This window comes from Zea mays, chromosome 3 (assembly GCF_902167145.1).
Source record: "Zea mays cultivar B73 chromosome 3, Zm-B73-REFERENCE-NAM-5.0, whole genome shotgun sequence".
NCBI classification, from domain to species: domain Eukaryota; kingdom Viridiplantae; phylum Streptophyta; class Magnoliopsida; order Poales; family Poaceae; genus Zea; species Zea mays.
In genome coordinates, this window is record NC_050098.1 from 219,786,436 (window position 1) to 219,808,016 (window position 21,581).

The 21,581-nt window shown below is 45.3% G+C and overlaps 2 protein-coding genes across 2 annotated transcripts; both read left to right on the forward strand.

Moving 5' to 3' along the window:
• Positions 1 to 413: 413 nt before the first annotated feature.
• On the forward strand, positions 414 to 5,608 carry LOC103651423 (phospholipase A1-II 1). Its single transcript, XM_008677055.3, has 2 exons — positions 414 to 3,757; positions 4,829 to 5,608. The coding sequence occupies exons 1-2, from the start codon at positions 3,158 to 3,160 to the stop codon at positions 5,414 to 5,416; spliced, it is 1,188 nt and encodes a 395-aa protein (XP_008675277.1). The 5' UTR covers positions 414 to 3,157; the 3' UTR covers positions 5,417 to 5,608.
• Positions 5,609 to 10,607: 4,999 nt separating this feature from the next.
• Positions 10,608 to 20,025, forward strand: LOC103651424 (phospholipase A1-II 2). Its single transcript, XM_008677056.2, has 2 exons — positions 10,608 to 11,369; positions 19,294 to 20,025. The coding sequence occupies exons 1-2, from the start codon at positions 10,761 to 10,763 to the stop codon at positions 19,921 to 19,923; spliced, it is 1,239 nt and encodes a 412-aa protein (XP_008675278.1). The 5' UTR covers positions 10,608 to 10,760; the 3' UTR covers positions 19,924 to 20,025.
• Positions 20,026 to 21,581: the final 1,556 nt, after the last annotated feature.

Consider the following 21,581-nt stretch of genomic DNA (forward strand, 5'->3'; position numbering starts at 1 on the left):
GGTCATCAAGAACCTTTCCAAACTTAGGAATGATCCAAACACTAAATCAAAGTAAGCACGACACTTGAGCCCTTCCAGGTTCTGACTTCGATACTTTCAGCTTAATCTTGTGACCATGTCCTTTTCTTGAGCTAGTATTTCTTAAGCCTTATGACTTTGAACCATCCAAATGCATATGAATTACTCTAATGTTTTTAAGTCATGTATCCTTATGTTGTGTTCTTCAATATCACACAACTCTTCATAGCTTGATCACCTTTGACTCTTACAAGCAGTCTCTTCTTCACCTTTGCTTTTGGTACCTCAGTCCTCTTGACCTTCTCCCTTGCTTAGTCCCTCAAATTTCTTCCTTGCCTTAGCCCTTGGTCTACCAAACTGACTCCAAGTCATGTTTATTGATCACCAACCTAATCAATGTCCACTCTTCTTCTTCTTAACCTTCTTCAACTTAGGACCACTCTTCTCAACATGACCTCTCTTGAGCTTGATTGGTTCTTTGACTCAACGCAAGTACTTTCTTCATTATCTTAGCTTCAGTACCTAAGTCTTCTTGACCTTCTTCTTTGCTTAGTTTATTGAAGTCACATTTCCTTGATATCTTCACCTTGTCAAGCTTTTCTTAAGTCATACCATCTTGAATGTATATTGGATATCCTTCTTCTCTTGTGATATACATGATCTATATTCTGACTCAGCTTCTATGGAATAGCACAATGACCCCATGTGTTGAACCTTGCATGCTTCTGACTGAATTCTTGTTCAACACTTAACAACCATATTAGTCTTTTGTTGTGTTGGAATCTAAACACCAAAACCAACAAAAGGGCTAGATGCACTTTCAGTATTATAGCCTACCAGTATTAGGGAGCATCGCTCGATAGGGTGTATGTACTGTTTTGGGAACTTGGATACCACAACCACGATTGTCAACTCCCTGGTGTAACAACATTGGGGCTACCTAGCTCCAACGAATGCACATTTTCATCATCACACCAAACATGTGAAAGTTGACTATCACTTTGTTCGTGAACGAGTGATGTCTCACCAATTTGATGTGTGGATCCTATCCTCTAAAGATTAAGTGTTCGATATCATGATAAGCCTTTGGTTGTTCACTATTTTAAAAGATTTATAAAAATATGAACTTAATTTCACACCGTCCAGATTGAATGGGGTGTCAAAGATAAAATATTATATATAGTATGTAGCAAAGGGTCATGCGCTATTGATTCGGTTGGGCTTGGGGATACACTCTCTATTATTGACAATACTGCTACCTGCCATATAAATCATTCTCTTCTACATTTCTCTTTATATATGAGTACAATCTAAATAGGACCTGCCTTGCGCCACTTCAACATATAGCAGGAGAAGGTTCAAGTATTCACTGTTGCTATAGGTGTACATTTGGGCCGCCCGGCCCGACCCGGCCCAAGCCCGAAAAGGCCCGTATTGTTTGAATTTCGGGCCGGCCCGGCCCGTTTGAATTTTGGGCCGTGCCGGGCCGGCCCATGGGCCTAGCCCTCGGCCCACGGCCCGGCCCGTAATTGCTTAAACGTGCCGGGCTCATTTTGGGCGGCCCGAAATTATAAAAGCCCGAAATTCAATTTTTGGCCCGAAATTCACATTAGGGCCCGAAATTCAATTTTTTGCCCGAAATTCAGTTTTTAGCCCAAAATTCACATTAGAGCCCTAAATTCAAAAAATAATAAAACAAATAAAAGATAAGACAAATAAATTTGAACAAAATCAAACTTAATATTTGTATTAATTAAAGTTACCACAGCTATGCAATGACTACCTCATTTATAAATCATTTGTTCATAACAAAAGCAAAAATTACATCACACACTCTAATTCAAAGCTACAAAAAATATCTAACTAGCATTATCTCTAGCTTTATGTTCTTTATCAAGTATATGAAAGTGTGAAATTAAGTGTGGTTTTAATAAATATATGGGCCTTTTCGTGCCTCTATATGGGCCATTTCGTGCCTGCCTTAAATGGGTCGTGCCCGTGCCCGCCCATGGGCCGTGACCTCGGCCCAAACCCGGCCCGATATAACGGGTCGTGCCGGCCCGGCACTAAATTATTTCGGGCCGTGCCGTGCCTGGGCCGTGCTTTTTTTCCGTGCTTCGGGCCGGTCCATCAGGCCCGGCCCAAATGTACACCTATAACTGTTGCCTACTGGTCATAGGTAGGGCTGAAAGTTGGGTCGTTCGTGCTAGCATGGCTCGAGCCTATCGTGCTTCAGGCTAATCTTTTTCGTGCCAGCACGACATGAAATAATTTCGGGATGGGTCGTGCAGTGCCTAGATACTAAAAGCTAGGTCTGGCCCGAAGCACGACAGGCCGATGATCATGTCGAGACGGCCCAAGCACAGCACAGATAAAAAAACTTGTATATATCTAAAAATACATCCTCAGAATATTCATGACTTTGCTATAGACTAAAATCATATGTGAAAAGAAATCAATATTTTTATAACTTTTGTGAAGAGATAAAAAATATTGGAGCATGAAATAACCATTTAGACACTAGTTTTCTAATTCGTGTCTCACTTCATGTCGTGCTGGCCCAAACATGGTCCATCTAGTCGTGTCGTGTCGTGCGTGCCGCCCATCGTGCCTAAGATTGAGGCACCATTTAGGTCGTGTCGGCCCGATCCATTTTTTTATGTTGGACTGTGTTTTGAGCTCTTATTTTCGTGTCGTGTCGTGCCGTGCCGGTCCTAAATGGCCCGGCCCAAACTTTCGGGTCAAGTCGTAGGAGTTATTGCCTACTGGTCCTATGAGGTATTTGCTTATCTTGAGGGGGAAGGCTGCACATTATTTGCCTCCCCTACTTCATCTGGTTAGTACGGTTGGCAAGGCATAAAGATAAATGGTGTATTTCTCTTTATGTCCTTATTTGGTCCGCGCAAAGCTTCTTTATGCTTTGAAATCCAGGATGCATGTTGCCCAAGGTAGCCGGCAGATCGATAGGCTGAAAGAATGACAGGGGAGCTTCTATTCTTCAAGCATACTGAACTGCAAATCTGATGGACAAGCTACCACCTATCATACCTATATATGTGCAGGTGGAGCATGAAGTTCTGGTTTCTTGTAGCATGTTGAAAACCAAATTAGCAAGAGAGAGAGGGCACACACTGCAAAGATGAGTCTCATAAGAGGGATGGGCAACGTTGCCAAGAGATGGAAAGAACTCAATGGCTTGAATTACTGGAAGGGCCTAGTTGATCCGCTCGACCTCGACCTCCGTAGGAACATCATCAACTACGGTGAGCTCTCCCAGGCAACCTACACCGGGCTGAACAGGGAGAGAAGATCAAGGTACGCTGGGTCTTGCCTCTTCAACCGCAGAGACTTCCTCAGCAGGGTGGATGTATCAAACCCGAACCTGTATGAGATCACGAAGTTCATATACGCGATGTGCACTGTCAGCTTACCTGACGGGTTCATGGTCAAGTCTCTCTCAAAGGCTGCATGGAGCAGGCAGTCGAATTGGATGGGGTTTGTTGCAGTAGCTACGGACGAGGGCAAGGAACTGCTTGGGAGGCGGGACGTGGTGGTGGCGTGGCGTGGCACCATACGGATGGTAGAGTGGGTCGATGATCTTGATATTTCCTTGGTGCCTGCTTCGGAAATAGTTCTTCCAGGCAGCGCAGCCAACCCCTGTGTGCATGGAGGGTGGCTTTCAGTCTACACGAGTGCTGATCCAGGGTCACAGTACAACAAAGAGAGCGCAAGACATCAGGTAACTCGTTCAGATCCTAGAATATGCATTAAAATCTTGTTCGGTTATTCTTGTGTCTTATGGATTGAAAATGATTGAAAAAAAAATATGAAGAATTTGAACGTATTATAGATTGAAACCCACCTAGACTTTGAAATGGATCTAGAAATATTTCAGCTGATTAAACCTTACATATAAATTAGAAAATCAATCCGGTTAGGAATTGTTCTAGTCCACCATTCCGTAAAAACCGAACGCACCCCTAGCGAATGTGTTCGTTAGAGTTCAAGCAAAGGTAGAACATCATGGTATATGTAAAGAGCATTACTTTATTAAAACAGCATGACCTGTAGGCACTATACCTAAGTGTCAAGCACTGATTTGCCTTTTAAACTAGGCAGGTATTCTCGAGTTGAGTAGTGGTGCTTGAGAAGTGCCGTTCAGGTCACTCAAAAAATGGGCACAATGACTATTTTACTTTTTTAAATAGATAACCCACACCATGGCTAGCTGCACCTTTGGGATTGGACCAGAGTGGTGTAGAGCGAGCCCTTCACCATTGGGAACTCTTCAAGGTGTCAATGAAAAAAAATCAGTTTTTAGATGGTTTGATTCAATCTGTAACTATAGAGATTAGTTGAAGTGCCTTGACAGATACTCCATCCGTTTCTTTTTAGTTGTCGCTGGATAGTTCAATTTTGCACTATCCAGCGACAACTAAAACGAAACGGAGGGAATAATGTGTAAGGTTAGTCTGCCACATAAGAAAAACAAATTCTCACCCGGTGAGAGCATGTCCTAGGCCAAAAACTTGAGGCCCATTTAGGACTGGTGATAATGGAGTTGGAGGATTTAAAGGGATTAAGACAAAAATAAGTTCATTTCTCCCATTAAGACAAAAAAATTGTGGTTGTGTCTTCAAAAAGTTTGAATTCATTTTTACAAACAGGACCTTGAGTAATGTTATCCCAAATTCCCAACATACATCATTGTCTCCTTGATTGTGCATATTTGATGTAGCTCCTTCATTTTGCCCATCATTTATTAAAAATATAATAAACATGTGCTGATCAAACTAACAAAAACTAGCAGGTGTTAAACGAGGTGAAAAGGATACAGGATCTGTACAAGCCAGAGGAGACGAGCATCACCATAACAGGCCACAGCCTAGGAGCAGCACTTGCCACCATCAACGCAACCGACATCGTCTCCAACGGCTACAACAGGAGCTGCTGCCCTGTGTCCGCGTTCGTATTCGGGAGCCCCAGAGTCGGAAACCTTGATTTCCAGAAGGCGTTCGACAGCGCGGCGGACCTGAGGCTGCTCCGCGTCCGGAACTCTCCCGACGTGGTCCCCAAATGGCCAAAGCTAGGGTACAGTGATGTCGGCACAGAGCTGATGATCGACACAGGAGAATCGCCGTACCTGAAGGCCCCTGGAAACCCCCTGACATGGCATGACATGGAGTGCTACATGCACGGGGTCGCTGGGGCTCAGGGGAGCAGCGGAGGGTTCGAGCTGTTGGTCGATCGGGACGTTGCTTTGGTGAACAAGCATGAAGATGCCCTGAGAAATGAGTTCGCTGTCCCACCGTCGTGGTGGGTGGTGCAGAACAAAGGTATGGTGAAAGGCAAGGATGGCCGGTGGCATCTGGCCGACCATGAGGAGGATGATGACTGATGTAACCTGTCAACTCATCTTCTACCAGTTTGTTACCAGAGAACACATGTATCGTTGTGTTTAAAACTGTACCTGACTGATTTTCTGTATCCAAATCATAACTTCCGTTGGCTTTTATCGGTTGTAATAAAGCCTGAATACACATGCTTGCATAGTTGGATTAATTATTACGAAACAGTTTTTTTCCATTTATATGGTGCGGAGAAAGTAAGGCTTACTACCTGTTTGGCATGGCTCCGACTCTAAACTCTAGCCTAAAATTGGATGAGGTCAGCCAAACATCCCAACTCCATTTTTTCGAAGCAGTCCAACTCTATAGAGTTGGTGGATAGTTTATTTTGATACTTTGTTTGAAACTACTCCAGGCTCTAGCTGCACAAAATTTGGTGCAGTTGGTGAAACAGTTCATTATGTGCTCTAGAAAATCCTGGAGCTGAAGTTGTAAATCTTTATAAGACAATTAGATATGTCATTTTACTTATTATTTAGATTAAAAAATTAAACTAGTTAAATTTATATTGTAAACTACAACTCCATTCCGGAGTTGAAACGTGGAGTAGTCTTAAACATCCACTAAATATTGAAGACAACTTATTATGTTCTTTTAGTAATACAGTTGTGGTTGTGCATTTCTTTATATCGATTTTAAGGTATTGAATTTGTGGAAAACATAAAACTCCATAAAGGAAAACGTGTACCCAAGTGAGATGTCGATAATGGAGGAGACATATGTGCTGTCCATATACCAATAAAACTGCCAACACAAGGTTGATGTGTCCTTGTGGTTTAGTTTGTGATGAATGGTTGTTAAAAAGTTTAATGTCTTGTGTTGAGTCGTGTGCAATAATAGGACATGAGAGTATTTTTGCAACATGTCTCTTGGTCTGTTGTGCGTATGTATGAAGTCTAGAGATTGTGGTCGATAACAAAGGTGAATATCATGCGGATTCATGCTAATGGACTTATGGACCAGGAGCAGTGAAGGACGGATGCTAGGTCTTGACTGAGGGACTGGAGAAGTCATGTGACTAGTCGTGGTGGCTAACAATTAGGAACATTGATGGATACAAGGATATGGAGGGATAGATCTTGTAACACGTATGCAGTACACTACCCGCGGGGTTTTGATGGTTGTCTCTCAAAACCACCAAGCACGATAATTCATGGGTTACGTCGAGTTTAGGCCACAACTCGGTGGCATAGTTTTGCGGGAACCAGAGGCGACATATGGCGTCATCGTGAATGGTGCGTCAAGGCAAAACAACTTCGTAAGAGTTCCTGGCTCTCAAACTAAAATTTCAAGAGTTGGTCCATTTTTTCCCTCGCTGAGTGGATAGGCTCTATATATCTAGGAGTAGTTTAGGAAAGAAGAAGAACCCTTTATAAATAGTAGGGAAGTGCTAAACCATTCAGCCATCTCTCTAGTACCATTTAACTTGTAATCTTTATTTTCCTTCTTATTTTGTTAGGAGATCCTTAAATGCTTTGAACCTTGACATCTAAGTTCATGCAATTTTGTGGAACTATGGCCGCAACCACACTTTGCCCTCTGGGTTTTCAATTCATACCAAATCTGATGGGTTTTATTCTTGAGTTGTTTCTTCTCTCTACTCTTCTAATTTGAGTTTGTGAGGGATTTTGGGAATTTTGAGTTCTTAGGATCATTTAGGTCTGATAGAAACATGATAGGACCTTCTGGGATCATTGCCACTAATAAATGGTACTAACGGATTCACCTGGAACACGAATTTCCAATCCCTTGAGCAATTTTGAGAAAACCCCAATTTAAATTCATATTTTCTAGTCTGACTTTGGAGTTTAAACATCTTTGAGCTTAAATTTTCTAGATACCTTTAAAACTCCCTTGTGAACGTGTATGCAAAATTTTAGCTCAATTGGAGTCCGTTTAGGTCAATTTTACATTTTGGGACTTAATTTTAGGCTGCTTAAAACAACCTAAGTAAGCGATACAATTTTGGGTCATTTTAGACTTTTCGGTGTCCATTTTATGATCCGCTTGTTTTGTTAGACTCGTGTGTGTCCTAGGAACATTTCCAAAACCTAAAATCACTAATTCGTTGATTTGTTTTTTAGTTTAAGTATCTTCTCAAGTTTGGAAGATTTCTCATGAAAGGACATCTCTAGCCGATTTGAGTGCTTCGTTGTGTTCTTCAGTCATCATCAAAAACATCTTTCCACTAGTTAGCACTTACACATCTCTTATGTGCCTTTTGGAGTTTTGGGGGTTTATGTGTAGCATTAGGAAGCAAGCCAAAATTGTCCGAGCGCAATAAATTTTTATTAGCTCCTATTCACCCCATTTGGTCGCTTATTCGTTCCTTCAAATGGTATAGAGGGAGTTAAGGATCATTCCACCTTAGTCGATTCTTGATTCGGGAAGGCGATAATGGAACATGGTGTTGGCAAACTACCATTATTCAATGGGATGAATTACTCATGCTAGAAGATACGCATGTCGGCATATATTTAGAGCATTAGCTCACGGGTTTAGAAACCCATTTTATTGGTGGGTGTGGGTACAAGAAACACAATAAGCAATGTCAAGTGAAGTAATAAAAGTGATTATGAAGTTTTTGATACTCTCCACATGAATCGAACTGAACATGTCTAATTTTCGTGTCAAGGAGTCACTCAAGGTGCTTTTGAAATTGGAGAAAAATGTGTTGAACCTCTGAAGATAAATCCATGTGAATTTTTTAAAGTCATCAATAAAACTGATATAACATCTATAACCACCAATAGAAATTGGAGCGAGACCCCAAATATTAGAATGAGTAATTTCAAGTGACATAGTAGTGCGATAAATAGAATTATGATAAGGTAGATGATGACTTTTGGCTAATTGATAGGCATTACAAACCAAAGACACACTAGACTCCTTGAGACAAGGGAGATTACGAAGACGCAAAATAGTGCAGACTATTTGAGAATACGGATAACCAAACAAAGCATTGCCATTGATCCGGTCACGACTCACACTAAGTAGTTAACAAAGGCTTGATGAAGGAACTCGACATCGGATGACTTTAGGGTATAGAGTCTAGACTCACACTTGCCTACCAGAAGCATCTTTCGTGTTGCCTGATCCTTTAGAAAATAATGCCATGGATGAAATTCAAAAGGACATTATTATCACAAGATAGTTTATGAACCAAGAGAAGATGTTTTGATATTTCAGAAACATAAAGGACATTATTGAGCGCAAGCAGGTGAGTTTCAGTATTAATCAAATAAGAACTAGTATGTAAAATTTACAGACCTACTCCATTGCTAACTTGCATCGTTTCGCCACTATGGTATTGCTCACACATGGAGAGGGCGATCGAGATCGCTTATGATGTGATCCATGGCATTGGTATTGGTGTACCAATTGGGATCCACCTTGTACGAGCTTGAGGATGTCAAGGCCATCAACGGATCTTTTTCTTGGTATGTAACATCTTCGGGACTCGAGTGATTCTTTCACGAGACTTGTGTGTGATCGTTATGCTTGTTCCGCGCACTCCGGAACTTCCTCTCATCATGTACATCCCCACCTTAGTCGTCTTCTGTTGCGCCTAGAGAAGGCCCACTATGTGTCCTACCGGACGTCTTACCGGGGGCCTCTCAGGCGACCTATGGAGTGCATCTACGCCTTAGTGACCCAGGGGATATCTATCTCCCACATCAACAGGGGGGATGGATGAGGGATTATCCAAATAATATTGTCCATTGGATTTAAATGAGTAAGGAATAGGGGTCATCCAGCGATCCAAATCGTTGGTTTTGATGGTGTGTTAAGTCTATGTGCAATTTGTTTTGTGGATTTAGGCCTCCTTTGATAGGGCTTCGGCTCCTCTGTAAAAAGCTCCAGCTCTAGCTCCTCTGGCTTCTTGGCTTCTCGGAGGATCCAAAGTCATTTTGTAATTTGTTTGGCAAGACAACTTCTCCTATGTTTCTTTAGAATGGTGTATGAGGAAATTGTAGGAGGAGCTGGTAGAAGCTAGATTTTTTGTGCTTGGCCTCCTAACAAAAAAATGGCTCCAACTCTTGGAGGGCTCTCGATGAAAAGTCATTTTTTTGCGACCAGGCTTCACGATGAGCGATAGCTGGAGCCGTCCAAAGAGCCATACCAAAGAGGCCCGGTGGGTTTTTGCAAAGTTTAAACATTTGGCTTTAATCTGAAACAGTTTCTACTGTTTCTACAGTGTTTTATCTATATAAATTACAGTTACATTAGTCCTAACTATGGGTGATAATGGGCTCTAAATTGTAGACTATAATATTTAAGGATCGGATCATATTAGGATCGGGCCCTATTTCTATTTATTTTTGAGCTAAAATTTATTTAGGATCCTACCATTTTATGAAGAATCATTTGAATCATGATCCATTGACACCCCTAGTTCTTAGAGAAGGCTTTAATCTGAAGCCAATAGACTGAAAACAAAGACACACACGAGTACTCATCACTCAACACGAGAGTGTTTGACCGCACAATCAGCCACGCTCATACGCATTGGCACCTAGGATTCCTGACCGTTGTAAAACATGCACTCTTGCCGCAAGAACCGGACAAGCTAACCACATGTTGCCTGCAAGATCATGTAGTGATCATCGGTAATCCTAGACTAAGCAAGCACCACCAATTAACGAACACCTGCATGCATAGGCTCCTATTCTCGTCTCCAGTAGACTCGGCCACACGTACAGACTCGTCTGGTTGCAATGTTTGCATGCACTGATGCACACGCGCAACTCATCCACACGCACGACGACTCCATCGCATGGCACGGTCTCTCCATGTTGATCTTCACACACGATCTCAGTCCCGTGCAGGTCACAACGTCCAACGCCTGCACTTGCGCTGAACTGCACACTAGCTAGCAGGTCACGCCTACACCTGCTGATCTACACATACACTGAACACACGCTAACACACATACACGGCTGCACAACTCAGTCGGACACACACAGGTCACTAACGCTTACTAAAATAAATATAAAACATCAAGATTATATCTAACAATACGAAGTAATAAATGCAAATGAGCTGCTATCGAATCAAACACGTTGATAGAATTAGCTTGATGGAGACGGGTGTGTTCCACCTGATTGCAGGGACGACTATGCCCTTAAGGCCTTAACTCTAAATGCCCGCTGTCATGTGCCATGTGAGCAACCAAAAGAATACTCCACTTGTGCACCTAGCTAGCTCCGAGGTCAGCTTATAATAACCTTGCAGTTGCCAGATCCACACAGCAGATTGGCAAAGGGGAGGAAGAGGATCACAACCTTCAGAATTCAGATGGATAGCCAAATGCTCATACTAGTAGAGTAACAAATGTTCGTCACCGGCGACATGGCCGCGCAGTGGAAGGAGCTGCAGGGCAGCAACCACTGGGAGGGCCTGCTGGACCCGCTCGACGTGGGCCTCCGGCGTTGCCTCGTCACCTACGGCGAGATGATCATGGCCACGTACGAGGCGTTCATCGGCGAGAGCCGGTCCCCGAACGCCGGGATGTGCCGGTACCGCCGCGCCGACCTGTTCCAGCGCGTGGACGTGTCCCACCCGGGGTGGTACGAGGCCACGCGGTACCTCTACGCCACGGCCAGCGCCGAGGTGCGTGGGAAGGTGCTCCTCCGGCCGCTCTGCCGGGAGCGCTGCGCCAGGGAGTGCAACTGGATGGGGTACGTCGCCGTCGCCACGGACGAGGGCGCCGCCGCGCTCGGGCGCAGGGACATCGTCGTGGCGTGGCGCGGCACGCAGCGCGCGCTCGAGTGGGTGGCCGACCTCAAGCTCGCGCTCGCCTCGGCGGCGGGTATCCTGGGTCCGGAGGGCGGCGGCGGCGGCAGCGGCGGCTCTGACCCGTCAGTGCACCGCGGGTACCTGTCGCTTTACACGTCGGACTATGAAGGCTCCAACCTGAGTAAGCAGAGCGCCAGGATGCAGGTGTGTGTTCTGCCGCTTCATTTCAATTTCTTCATGTGTTTCAGTACTATTACTGTATTACATCATGTTTTTGTTGCATTTCATATCATTTAAACCCTAACAGAAGTGGTTTGCGATTTTTCCTTTTTATTTTATATCCACTTCGGCTATAAATATGTGGATGTTTTAGTATTAAGAAATCGTGATATTACCTACTAAGAAATTACAGTTTTAGAACATATATATATAGCCATGCAAAACCATGGTTTAGAAAAGAGAGATTTAGAGTGAAGTTTCCTGAACTCCAAAAAGGCTACAATTTAAATATTATGTTTAAAAAACTATAAAGTTTATTGCATTCAAACACTTTATGCTGTTTCGAAACCAAAATATTTTACAAAATCATAATATTTTTTCTATTTTTTTTAAAAAAGTGTTTTGCATCAAAATAGGGTCTAAAATGCTTTCTTTCCTCCAAAGACAGTAACTGCCTTCTTCTATAATCAGTAATTGCAGACTCCTCTACTTTAATTCTTACTAGACACACTTGGAAAAAAAATACAAATGAAGTTTGAACTATTGACATATCAAACATAGACGGAGGAGCGATGCTAAGAGAGCAAAAAAAAGTAGAGGTAGAAAATATATACAGTAATTTGTAACTGAAAAATCTATCACGATTGGATAAAAACGAAATATCTACATGAGTACTACCTTAGAATATGGGCAAATAAGAGAGAGCAAATGTAAGCAGTTTGATTAGCTGTGACCCCAAATTTATCCATGCATGGAACTTCTACACCTTGGAAGTTGGAAGCTATATCCTCATCATGACGCATGACATGGATTTTGCTTGCCTCATGATGGTTGCGTGAAGATAAGGTGTTGTCTAGTTTTCTCCTGAAGATGTGACTGTCGACTGGATTGTTGTTCGTATGGTTGCACCAGGTGTCCTAGCTGAGTAGTAGGTGTGATTCATGTTTTGCCTTTAAGTCAAGTTCAGCAATTTCAATCAAATACTACCTCTAAGAAGTCAATTAGCGCATCAGGTGTCTAGCCGGAGCAATCTGATGACTGCAAAGAATTGAATAGATTGTTAGAAGTATTTGAGGAATTCTTAGCAAACTCTCGTTCCTTATATATTGCAACTTGCTTTCTTCCCCAAAATCAACATCAATCATTATTCTAAGAAATATATAGTGTTCATCCTAGTCCCTTGATCACAGATCTCTCAATGCTGAAATCAGAATACATGCACATGAATTGCATGCTATATGTACACAAGGAGGTGTGGAAGGGTCTCTAGCTAAACTGGTTAGGTTTGACTACTCGTGAGATTCTGTCGATTGTCCCACCACAAAGGCCGTATATCTTATAGGTCGAGTCATTTATTTCTCGCAGGTTAAGTCATGTATACAAGGAGGCAGGTATTGAGGCGGTATTGCTGCCAGGATATGGGCCTTATACAACCACTTAAAATTTCAAATGCAATCGCAACTCCAGAAGATCCATATTTCACAACATGCAATGACATATTCTGCAACAACAATTGAATAATGTTTACTGTTCTTTTAATGTGCATTGCGTGGAATCAAAAATGAAAATAACAGATAGTTTCGCATAAAGATAATTATGAAATATGTCCTGGTACTACTTAAGCTCTCTTTGGTAGGGCTCTTGCATCAACAACTTCGGCTCTAGTTCATCTGGAAAAACAATTCCCTCCTTATTTTTAGTAAGAGCATCTCATTTGGTTTGAAACACAACTTCTCCTATTTTTACGAGGAGAGAGAACGGGAGAGAGCCAAAGAAGCCTTTTTTGGCTCTTGGCTTCGCTCGGTTTCTAGGGGCACTCCTTCCTGTTTCTACAGAAAAGCTAGCAAAGGAGTCATTTTTTTAGATTTTTTAAGGAGCTGTTGGAGGAGGCTTTGAAAAAACCTTGCCTTAGATGAAATTCTACAGCCAGCAAAGTAGTCGAGAGTACTTACAGATAATGCCATGATTTTAGTAGCCTCGACAGGCACAACAATGAGTATTGGCCCTTCGGTCGTCCAATAATGGTCCTTCTCCAGATGTGTTGCTATAGCAAAACTCTACTCAAGCCCAGGGGACCATTCTGTATATACACTACAGACTGAAAATTTTTCGACCGGCAATAGTCCCTCGATTAGGCTATCTTCAGCGGTCCTTGAATGTGTTTGGTTGAGAAGTGAATGAGAATGGAGTGGCTCTATTCCTATATATTTTCTGGATTTTTGGTTTCCAACGAAAAAGGAGTGGATCGGCTCCTAGAGTCTCCATATGAAATGTTAGAATCTATTTAGGATTTTGGGGTTAACACCTTGTAATTACCTTCACACCCCTGTGTGATGGGTCAGGCCCAACATCTATTGGTCTATTAGTACAAGTCACAACCCTGAGTTAGGGTTAGGGTTTCCCATATTATCACTCTCCAACTTAGTACCAGACCTAGGTCTAGAATTTCCTATTTCCCTCCCACCTTCCCCATAGTCGCTGCTAGCCACACCTGGCTCGTCAGCCACCCCCATCGTCGGCCATCTCCAGGCCTACTCGCGCGACCTGCCCCTCCCTTCTCCCCTCCCCTAGTGACGCCAGACAACGCTCGTGCCAACAAGCGCATGGAACCCGCGCCGCTCCCCAGGACAACGTGCCCAGGCTCTGTCCCACCACTAGACCTACCCCTATCACGGCGTCTACCCTGCTCGCGGTTGTTGGCTCACGTGCCCTACGCCCGTCGCTGACCCTCCCCTCGGACTCTGCCCGGCAGAAGCCTCAACATAAGGGATCCGGTCGCTGTCTCCTCCCAGCTCGACATTTCGCTGCCCTAGACCGGACATCAGCCCCATGGCTAACCCCTCCCTAAAGTCTGGCAACATCAACCCGAGCACCACCGTGGCATAAGGCCTCCTCTCCGGTGCGGACATGCCCAACCAGCCGCGGTCGGCGCACTCCCAGCCTTCCTGGCGGCCCCTACACGGCCACACCAAACTTCAGCCGACTACTTCAATCGATGTGTCCTACCAGCGCCGCCGTGCCACCTCCTTCCCCATGGACTCCACCAGCGTCGCCCGTAACAAACGTCTACTCGTCAACGACAGGGCTCCCTGTTCCCTCAGCGTCCGCCCTCCCCAGCGATGCGATCGCGCCCACCGGCGTCCTTGGCCCTGCTCCTATGTCCGCAGCCCCTCAATTATGTGCCTTCCATAGCTTCCATAGCTTCTGGCTTCTCCGGCTTTGCCTTTGCCCTAACTGTCGACACCCCCTCCTTTCTGGCTATGCCTAGTTCTATTGGGATCGTTGTGTGTGTCCTCCTTCATGACGACCAGCTTGTTCAGGGCATTTTTGTATCCTTCGATCGAGCCATGAACCCTGTTGTTCATGACTGCGTCGAGATCCACCATCAGGCGGTCTATCACGTGCTTGGACCGCTTATCTTTCCCCATGCTATGGTTGCCTCCCTAGAAATAGAGCCCTCGTTGTCTCCTTCCCCTCTTAATGGCTCTGTCAGAGCACCTCCCCTAGCCCTCTAAGTGCACACCGTGCCTTCTCTACCCCTCCCTCTCCCACCGATTGGGTGGTTGACTCTAGAACCTCCTTCCACACTAGCTCGTTATCTTAGTCCCATCCTCCACACCCCTCCCATCCTCCCTCTATCATCATGAGCAACGATTCCACCCTCCCGGTCACCTCGGTAGGTGCATCGGTTCTTCCGAGACTATTCTACCTTAATGATGTCCTTATTGCTCCCCATCTGACTCATCCCCTTCTCTTGGTTTGTCGCTTCACTAGTGATAACCACTGTTCTATGGAGTTCAATCCCTGGGGGCTCACTATACACCACCTTCTCACTCGTGTCGTGCTCACTCGTTGTGACAGCTCTAGCCCCCTCTACTCTATTCACTTGTCCTCCACTTCACCCGCCCGTGAATCCTTCACCCATGCCTTACTACCACCACCACCTCCACCATTTGGCATCGTCGCCTCGTCACCCTTGACCTAACATGATGTCCTAGCTCTCCAATCGCTCTGATATCTCTTGTAGTCGGGGTTCCTCTAGACACCCCTGCCATGCTTGCCAGCTCAGTCATCACCCTTGCCTTCCTTTTCCCACTTCCACATCTAGAGCTACTCAGGCCTTTGATCTAGTTCATTATGATCTCTAGACCTTTCCTGTCCTCAGCCTATCTGGTTACAAATACCACCTGGTCATTTTGGTTACTTCTCTAACTTTCTTTGGACCTTTCCTTTACGACTAAAGTCGGATACCTTTTCCACCCATACCTACTTCTTCGCCTAGGTCTCCACCTAGTTCCATCGTCTGGTTCATGCCCTGCAGTGTGACAATGGCTGAGAGTTCGACAACACTGCCTCTCGCTCCTTCCTCTCCCACGACATTTAGTTGCGCCTCTCATGCCCTTACACTTCTCCCCAGAACGGCTAGGTTGAAAGCATCATTCACATTGCCACCAACATGATTCACTGCCTCCTCTTCCAGGCGTCTCTCCCTGCCAGCTACTAGGTAGAGACCATAAACACCGCTACCCATCTACTCAACCACCTCCCTTCGAAGGAGGAGAGCCACCCCACTTTACCCTGTTTGGCACAGCCCCCTCCTATGACCACCTTCGTGTCTTTCGGTTGTGCCTGCTATCCCAACACCCCCGCCACTGCTCCCCACAAGGTACCCCCCCCCCCCGCTCCACTCGTTGCCTTTTCCTCGATTACTCTCCTCACCACAAGGGGTATCGCTGCCTTGACCACCTCTCCCATCACATCATCATCTCTCGTCATGTTGTTTTTGACGAAGATGTCTTTCCCCTTGCTGGCTCCTCCCACCTACCGATCTCGACTCCCTCCTTGAGTGTCATCCTGTTTCTCAGATGCCTCCGCTCGTGCCTCTACCTGCATCAAGCACATCCCAGACATCATGGCTCGCACCTCCACCTGCGCCACGCATGGCCGTGATGCCTCCACTCTCCCCTCTAGCTGTGCCACGTGTGGCCCCGTTGATCCCGCATGCACCTCTACCCATGCCGCACGTGACCTCATTGACCTCGCCTGTGCCTCTACCCACGCCACGTGTGACCCTATCGACCTTGTCCGTGCCATGTGCAGCCCCATTGACAAGCGCGACCCCGTCGCCTGCCCCCGTCTAGTGTGCTTTGCTGACCCCACCCTTGTCTACCACCATCATGGGTAGGTCGCTCCCTCAGTTCCCACCAACCCGCCTACTCATCCCAGTACCGAGCCCCTGGTGTACCACCCGGTCGCCATCCACCACAACCTCGACCACGTCCACTCGATGGTGACTCGTCACACCACCAGCGTTCTTTGCCCCATCGATCGGCTGATAATGATGGTCGACGCTCCTCCGGGCGCCTCCCCAGTTCGCTCCTCCATTAGCGCCGCCCTCGCTGATCCACACTGGTGTAGCGCTATGGAGGAGGAGTATGTGGCCCTACTGGCCAATCACACTTAGGACCTAGTGTCACGTCCACTAGGCACTAACGTGGTTACTGACAAATGAATCTTCCACCATAAGTTGACCTAGGACGGCTCACCCGACCGCTACAAGGCTCGTTGGGTCCTTTGTGGCTTAACCAGCGCCTCGGAGTGGACTATGATGAGACCTTCAGCCCTGTCGTCAAGTTCACCACCATTCATGTCGTCCTCTCCCTTACCCTCTCTTAGGATTGGGTGGTCCGTCACCTTGTTGCCAAGAATGCCTTCCTCCATGGCACTCTAACAAAGACCGTCTACTGCAGCCAGCCCACCGACTTTGTCGACTCAACTCGTTCGAACCTAGTCTGCCGGCTGAACCGCTCCCTGTATGGCCTCAAGTATGCGCCACAAGCCTAGTACAGTCGCTTCGCCTCCCAATTCGCCTCCCTCGGCTTCATTGAGACCAAGTTGAACACATCCCTTTTCATCTACTGGTGCGGCGATGACATCATGCTCACGATGTACATGGCTGATCTTCTTCAGCACACGGTCGTCGCCCTTCAGCACGAGTTCGCGATGAAGGGCCTGGGCCTCTCCACCACTTCCTCGCCATCATCGTCGAGTTGAAGCCTCGGGTCTCTTCCTCCACCAGTGCCAGTACGCCCTCAACATCCTAGAGTAGGTTGACATGTCTGACTGCAAGCCCTGCTCCACGTCTGTTGACACTCAGGCAAAGCTCCCTAAGGACGATGGGCCCCGAGTCGCCAACACGATGTCCTATTGGATCCTCAACGGCGCCCTTCAGTACCTGACTTTTTCCAGGCCCGACATCGCCTACGCTGTCCAGAAGGTGTGCCTCCACATGCACGCCCTGTGGGAGCCCCACATCTTACTTCTCTCAAGCGGATCATGCACTACCTCTGTGGCTCCATCGACTATGGACTTCTCCTTCGATCCTCCCCAACGTTGGAGCTCGTGGTCTACATCGATGCTGGCTGCCCCGACACACGCTGGTCCACTTTCGGCTATGTCGTGTTCCTGGGTGCCAACCTTGTCTCCTGGGCCGCCAAGCGGCAAACGTCATCTCTCACTCCAGCGTAGAGGCCGAGTATCGCGTGGTGGCCAACAACATCGCAGAGGCCTCCTAACTGCGCTAGCTTCTCCAGGAGCTCCACAGCCCCCTCCAGTGCGCCACACTCGTCTACTGCGACAACGTCAGTGCGATTTACTTGTCCACCAATCTCATGCAGCATTAGCGTACGAAGCACGTGGAGATCGACCTTCGTCCACCAGCGTGTCGCCACCGGTGATGTTCGGGTTCTCGACATCCCAACCATGCTGCAGTTCACCGACATCTTCACCAAGGGGTTGTTGTCGAGTGTCTTTGCCGATTTTCGGTCCAGTCTCAACATCTGTACAGGATAGAGTTAAGACCATGGGGTGTTAGAACCCATTTAGGGTTTTGGGGTTAGCCCCTTATAATTATCTTCATACCCTTGTGTAATGGGCTAGGCCCAACATCTATTGGTCTATTAATACAAGTCTCAACCCTGAGTTAGGGTTAGGGTTTCCCATATTGTCACTCTCCAACTTGAAATATACCATAAATAGTTAGGATACCCTGCTCCACAAAACAACCGGACGCGAGCGCTCTTCTGGATTTGAGTGCTCTCCTCCTCCATCCACCAAACATAGAAAGAAATGGCTTCGCTCTATTCTACCTTGAACCAAATAAAAAATAGAGCGGTGTCATTCTGCTTGTGAAATACAGAATGAAATAGCTCTATTCTCAGAAACTGGATTGGAGTCGCTCCATTTTAGTTGACTCCCAACCAAACACACTCTTACTTATTTCATCTCCTATTTTAAACTTTACTTTATAAACAGTGAAGTATGCAGTATAAAACAGTGTCATAACTATATGCATGATCTACTAGCCATGGTCTTAGTAGTACTTTGAGGAGGGAGACGTGATGATGCAAGTTGATAACAGAGTGCCCAGAGAAGGAGGGCATTATGTGAAATGGAGATATAGCAAAAAATAAAAAACGATGACAGCTGTGCTCAAGGATGGAAAACAAAAATGAGATGCTATTCACTGTTGAGGAAGGGACAATGCTAAATCTTACAGTGCCCAAAGAAAAGGGCAAGATCGATCAGCAATGCTATAACAGCAGTACCATGATTAACGATTAACGATGTCTAAAGCGATGGATGATTGAGAAAGGTGGCAGCGGAGTCAGGTACAACCGTACAAGGAGATTGAAGAAGCTGGAATGTGTGTGCATTTATATTTTATACTTTTTTTGAGTAATTGTGTGTTTTAATACTCAGTAAGCATCGATTTAGATGTACTCTATATTTAAGTATAGAGATTATTAGATTATCTCGGATCCTAGCAATTTTTAGAAATATGATTATCTCTTTGCTTCCATTTCTCTTGTGCATATACTTAGCAAGTTATTGTTGTGCAAACATGCAGGTGTTGACAGAGATCGTTAGGCTAATGGACAAATATAAAGGCGAGGAAACCAGCATCACCGTCGTCGGCCACAGCCTCGGCGCGACAATGGCCACCCTGAACGCTGTCGACATCGCCGCCAACGCCTACAACAAGATCCCGGGGTACGACAGCCGCCGTGCTCCGGTTACGGCCATTGTGTTCGGCAGCCCACGCACGGGGGACCAAGACTTTCGGGACGTCTTCCACCGCACCCCGGACCTCCGGATGCTCCGCGTCCGGAACAGGCCAGACCGCATCCCTCACTACCCGCCCGTGGGCTACGCTGACGTGGGCGTCGAACTGCTCATCGACACGCGGCGGTCGCCGTTCCTCAAGCACCACGGCAGTGAGTCGCAGTCGCACGACCTCGAGGTCCACCTGCACGGCATCGCCGGCTGGCAGGGCGACCGCGGCGGGTTCGAGTTGGTGGTGGACCGGGACGTTGCACTAGTGAACAAGTTCGACGACTGCCTCGCCGATGAGTACCCCGTGCCTGTGCGCTGGAAGGTACACCACAACAAGAGCATGGTGAAGGGAGGCGACGGCAGGTGGGTCTTGGAGGACCATGACCCTGATTACGAAGACGAGGATGGCAACATCAACTTGTAGTGCAAGCCAGCCAATTGTTGTTTTGTGTTGCTGTTATGGATCTTATCCAGATGTTTTGAAAGATCTTGGCCTCTTGGAAGCATTGAATAGTTTGGTGAATTATATACCTAATACTAATTAAAAATATTGAGCTTCAATAAAACTATTAGGGCGTGTACAACCCTGATACTGCTACACGGTACTCCAAGTACAAGATACAACTAAAACACAATATAATAGAGTGGGTGTGTCTAAAACCTGTGTCTTACTATATCCATTACACCAATCAGATCATTCAATAAATTAAATTGACCAATTAGCTAGTCCACTATCTCGAGCATAGAACCAAGATAGAGTGTTTTTGTCAAGATACATGTCTTGAGTTTTTTATATTTACTTTCTTAGACACTCAAAACACAGCTCAAGACACCCATTGTACATACTCTTACTATAAAGACTTATTCGGTTATTCTCATTTTATATGGATGATTGGAAAAAATATTTAAAAATTTGTTAGGGATTTAAACACATCCAATCCTATCCAATCCACGTGATTTGAGATTAAAACAAATGTAAGGGTTGTTTGGTTTACTGTCTAAGACGCCACAACGTGCCTAACTTTTCTGGCTAAGTTTAGTTCTAAACTAGATTGTGACATCCAATCTTAGATTGCGACTAATGTTAAATAGATTGTGATATCTTAGGTAGGAAACCAAACGGCCTTATAATCTAAACTAGTTTTACCATGATGTGCACATAATGTCTTTCAAACATGCTCTAACTTACCGTTTAGCCAACAAAGAATTTAGCAACTTTGAAAACTTTTCTCTAATGACCGTGCATCGTGTTGGAATTTTTTGGACTTAATCCATTTACTTAACAATAAATATCAAAATAAATCTTAAAGGTTCACTCATTAATCTGACTTTATGTTGCGCGACAAATTCATAACTGAATCTACCATATCATAACCAAGCCAGTTTTTTTTACTTTACCTTGCGTGAAAAGTTGGGAATTGAATCCACCGTATCGTGGAGACCGTAATCGAGTCATTTTCTTACTGTCTTGCACGACAAGTTCGAAACTAAAATCTATCAGATCATAGATATCGTAATCGAGTCAGTTTCTTATTCTTTTAGGTATGGTTATTCTAAGTATAATCTCTTCCATACGATAGAGAGGACTTTTCCATGAAAGACACGAGAAACAACAAATCTACTATGGGTTAAGGTTTTAGACAAGTCACTACTACAGCATACCTCTGTACAGGCGGTCTGGTTCGCCACTATACAGGCGGTTACAGGAACCGCTTGTGGTGCACCGCCTGTGATGTAAAACAACATCGCAGGCGGTCAATCAAAAACCGCCTGTGAAAAACACAGATTACAGGCGGTCCAGTTCAAAGGAACCGCCTGTGATAGACACACATCACAGGCGGTCCAGTTCAAAGGAACCGACTGCATACACTATAAATCACAGACGGTTTTCATTATACAGATTCATATATACAGAATTTTCAAACAGGTATAATACACAGAATTTTCAAACAGGTATAAACAGATTCATATATACAGATTATACACAGATTCACACAGATTGCATAATACACAGATTATACACAGATTCATCCACATACACAGATTTACACATATTACAAGTTCCATAACAGGTATAATACA

What these genes read in the sequence shown, in the direction of transcription:
- LOC103651424 (XM_008677056.2), top strand. Translation starts at nt 10,761, where the DNA reads ATGTTCGTCACCGGCGACATGGCCGCGCAGTGGAAGGAGCTGCAGGGC. An exon ending in AGCAGAGCGCCAGGATGCAG is followed by an intron (nt 11,370 to 19,293) that starts GTGTGTGTTCTG and finishes GCAAACATGCAG; the next exon opens with GTGTTGACAGAGATCGTTAG.
- LOC103651423 (XM_008677055.3), top strand. Translation starts at nt 3,158, where the DNA reads ATGAGTCTCATAAGAGGGATGGGCAACGTTGCCAAGAGATGGAAAGAA. An exon ending in AAGAGAGCGCAAGACATCAG is followed by an intron (nt 3,758 to 4,828) that starts GTAACTCGTTCA and finishes AAAAACTAGCAG; the next exon opens with GTGTTAAACGAGGTGAAAAG.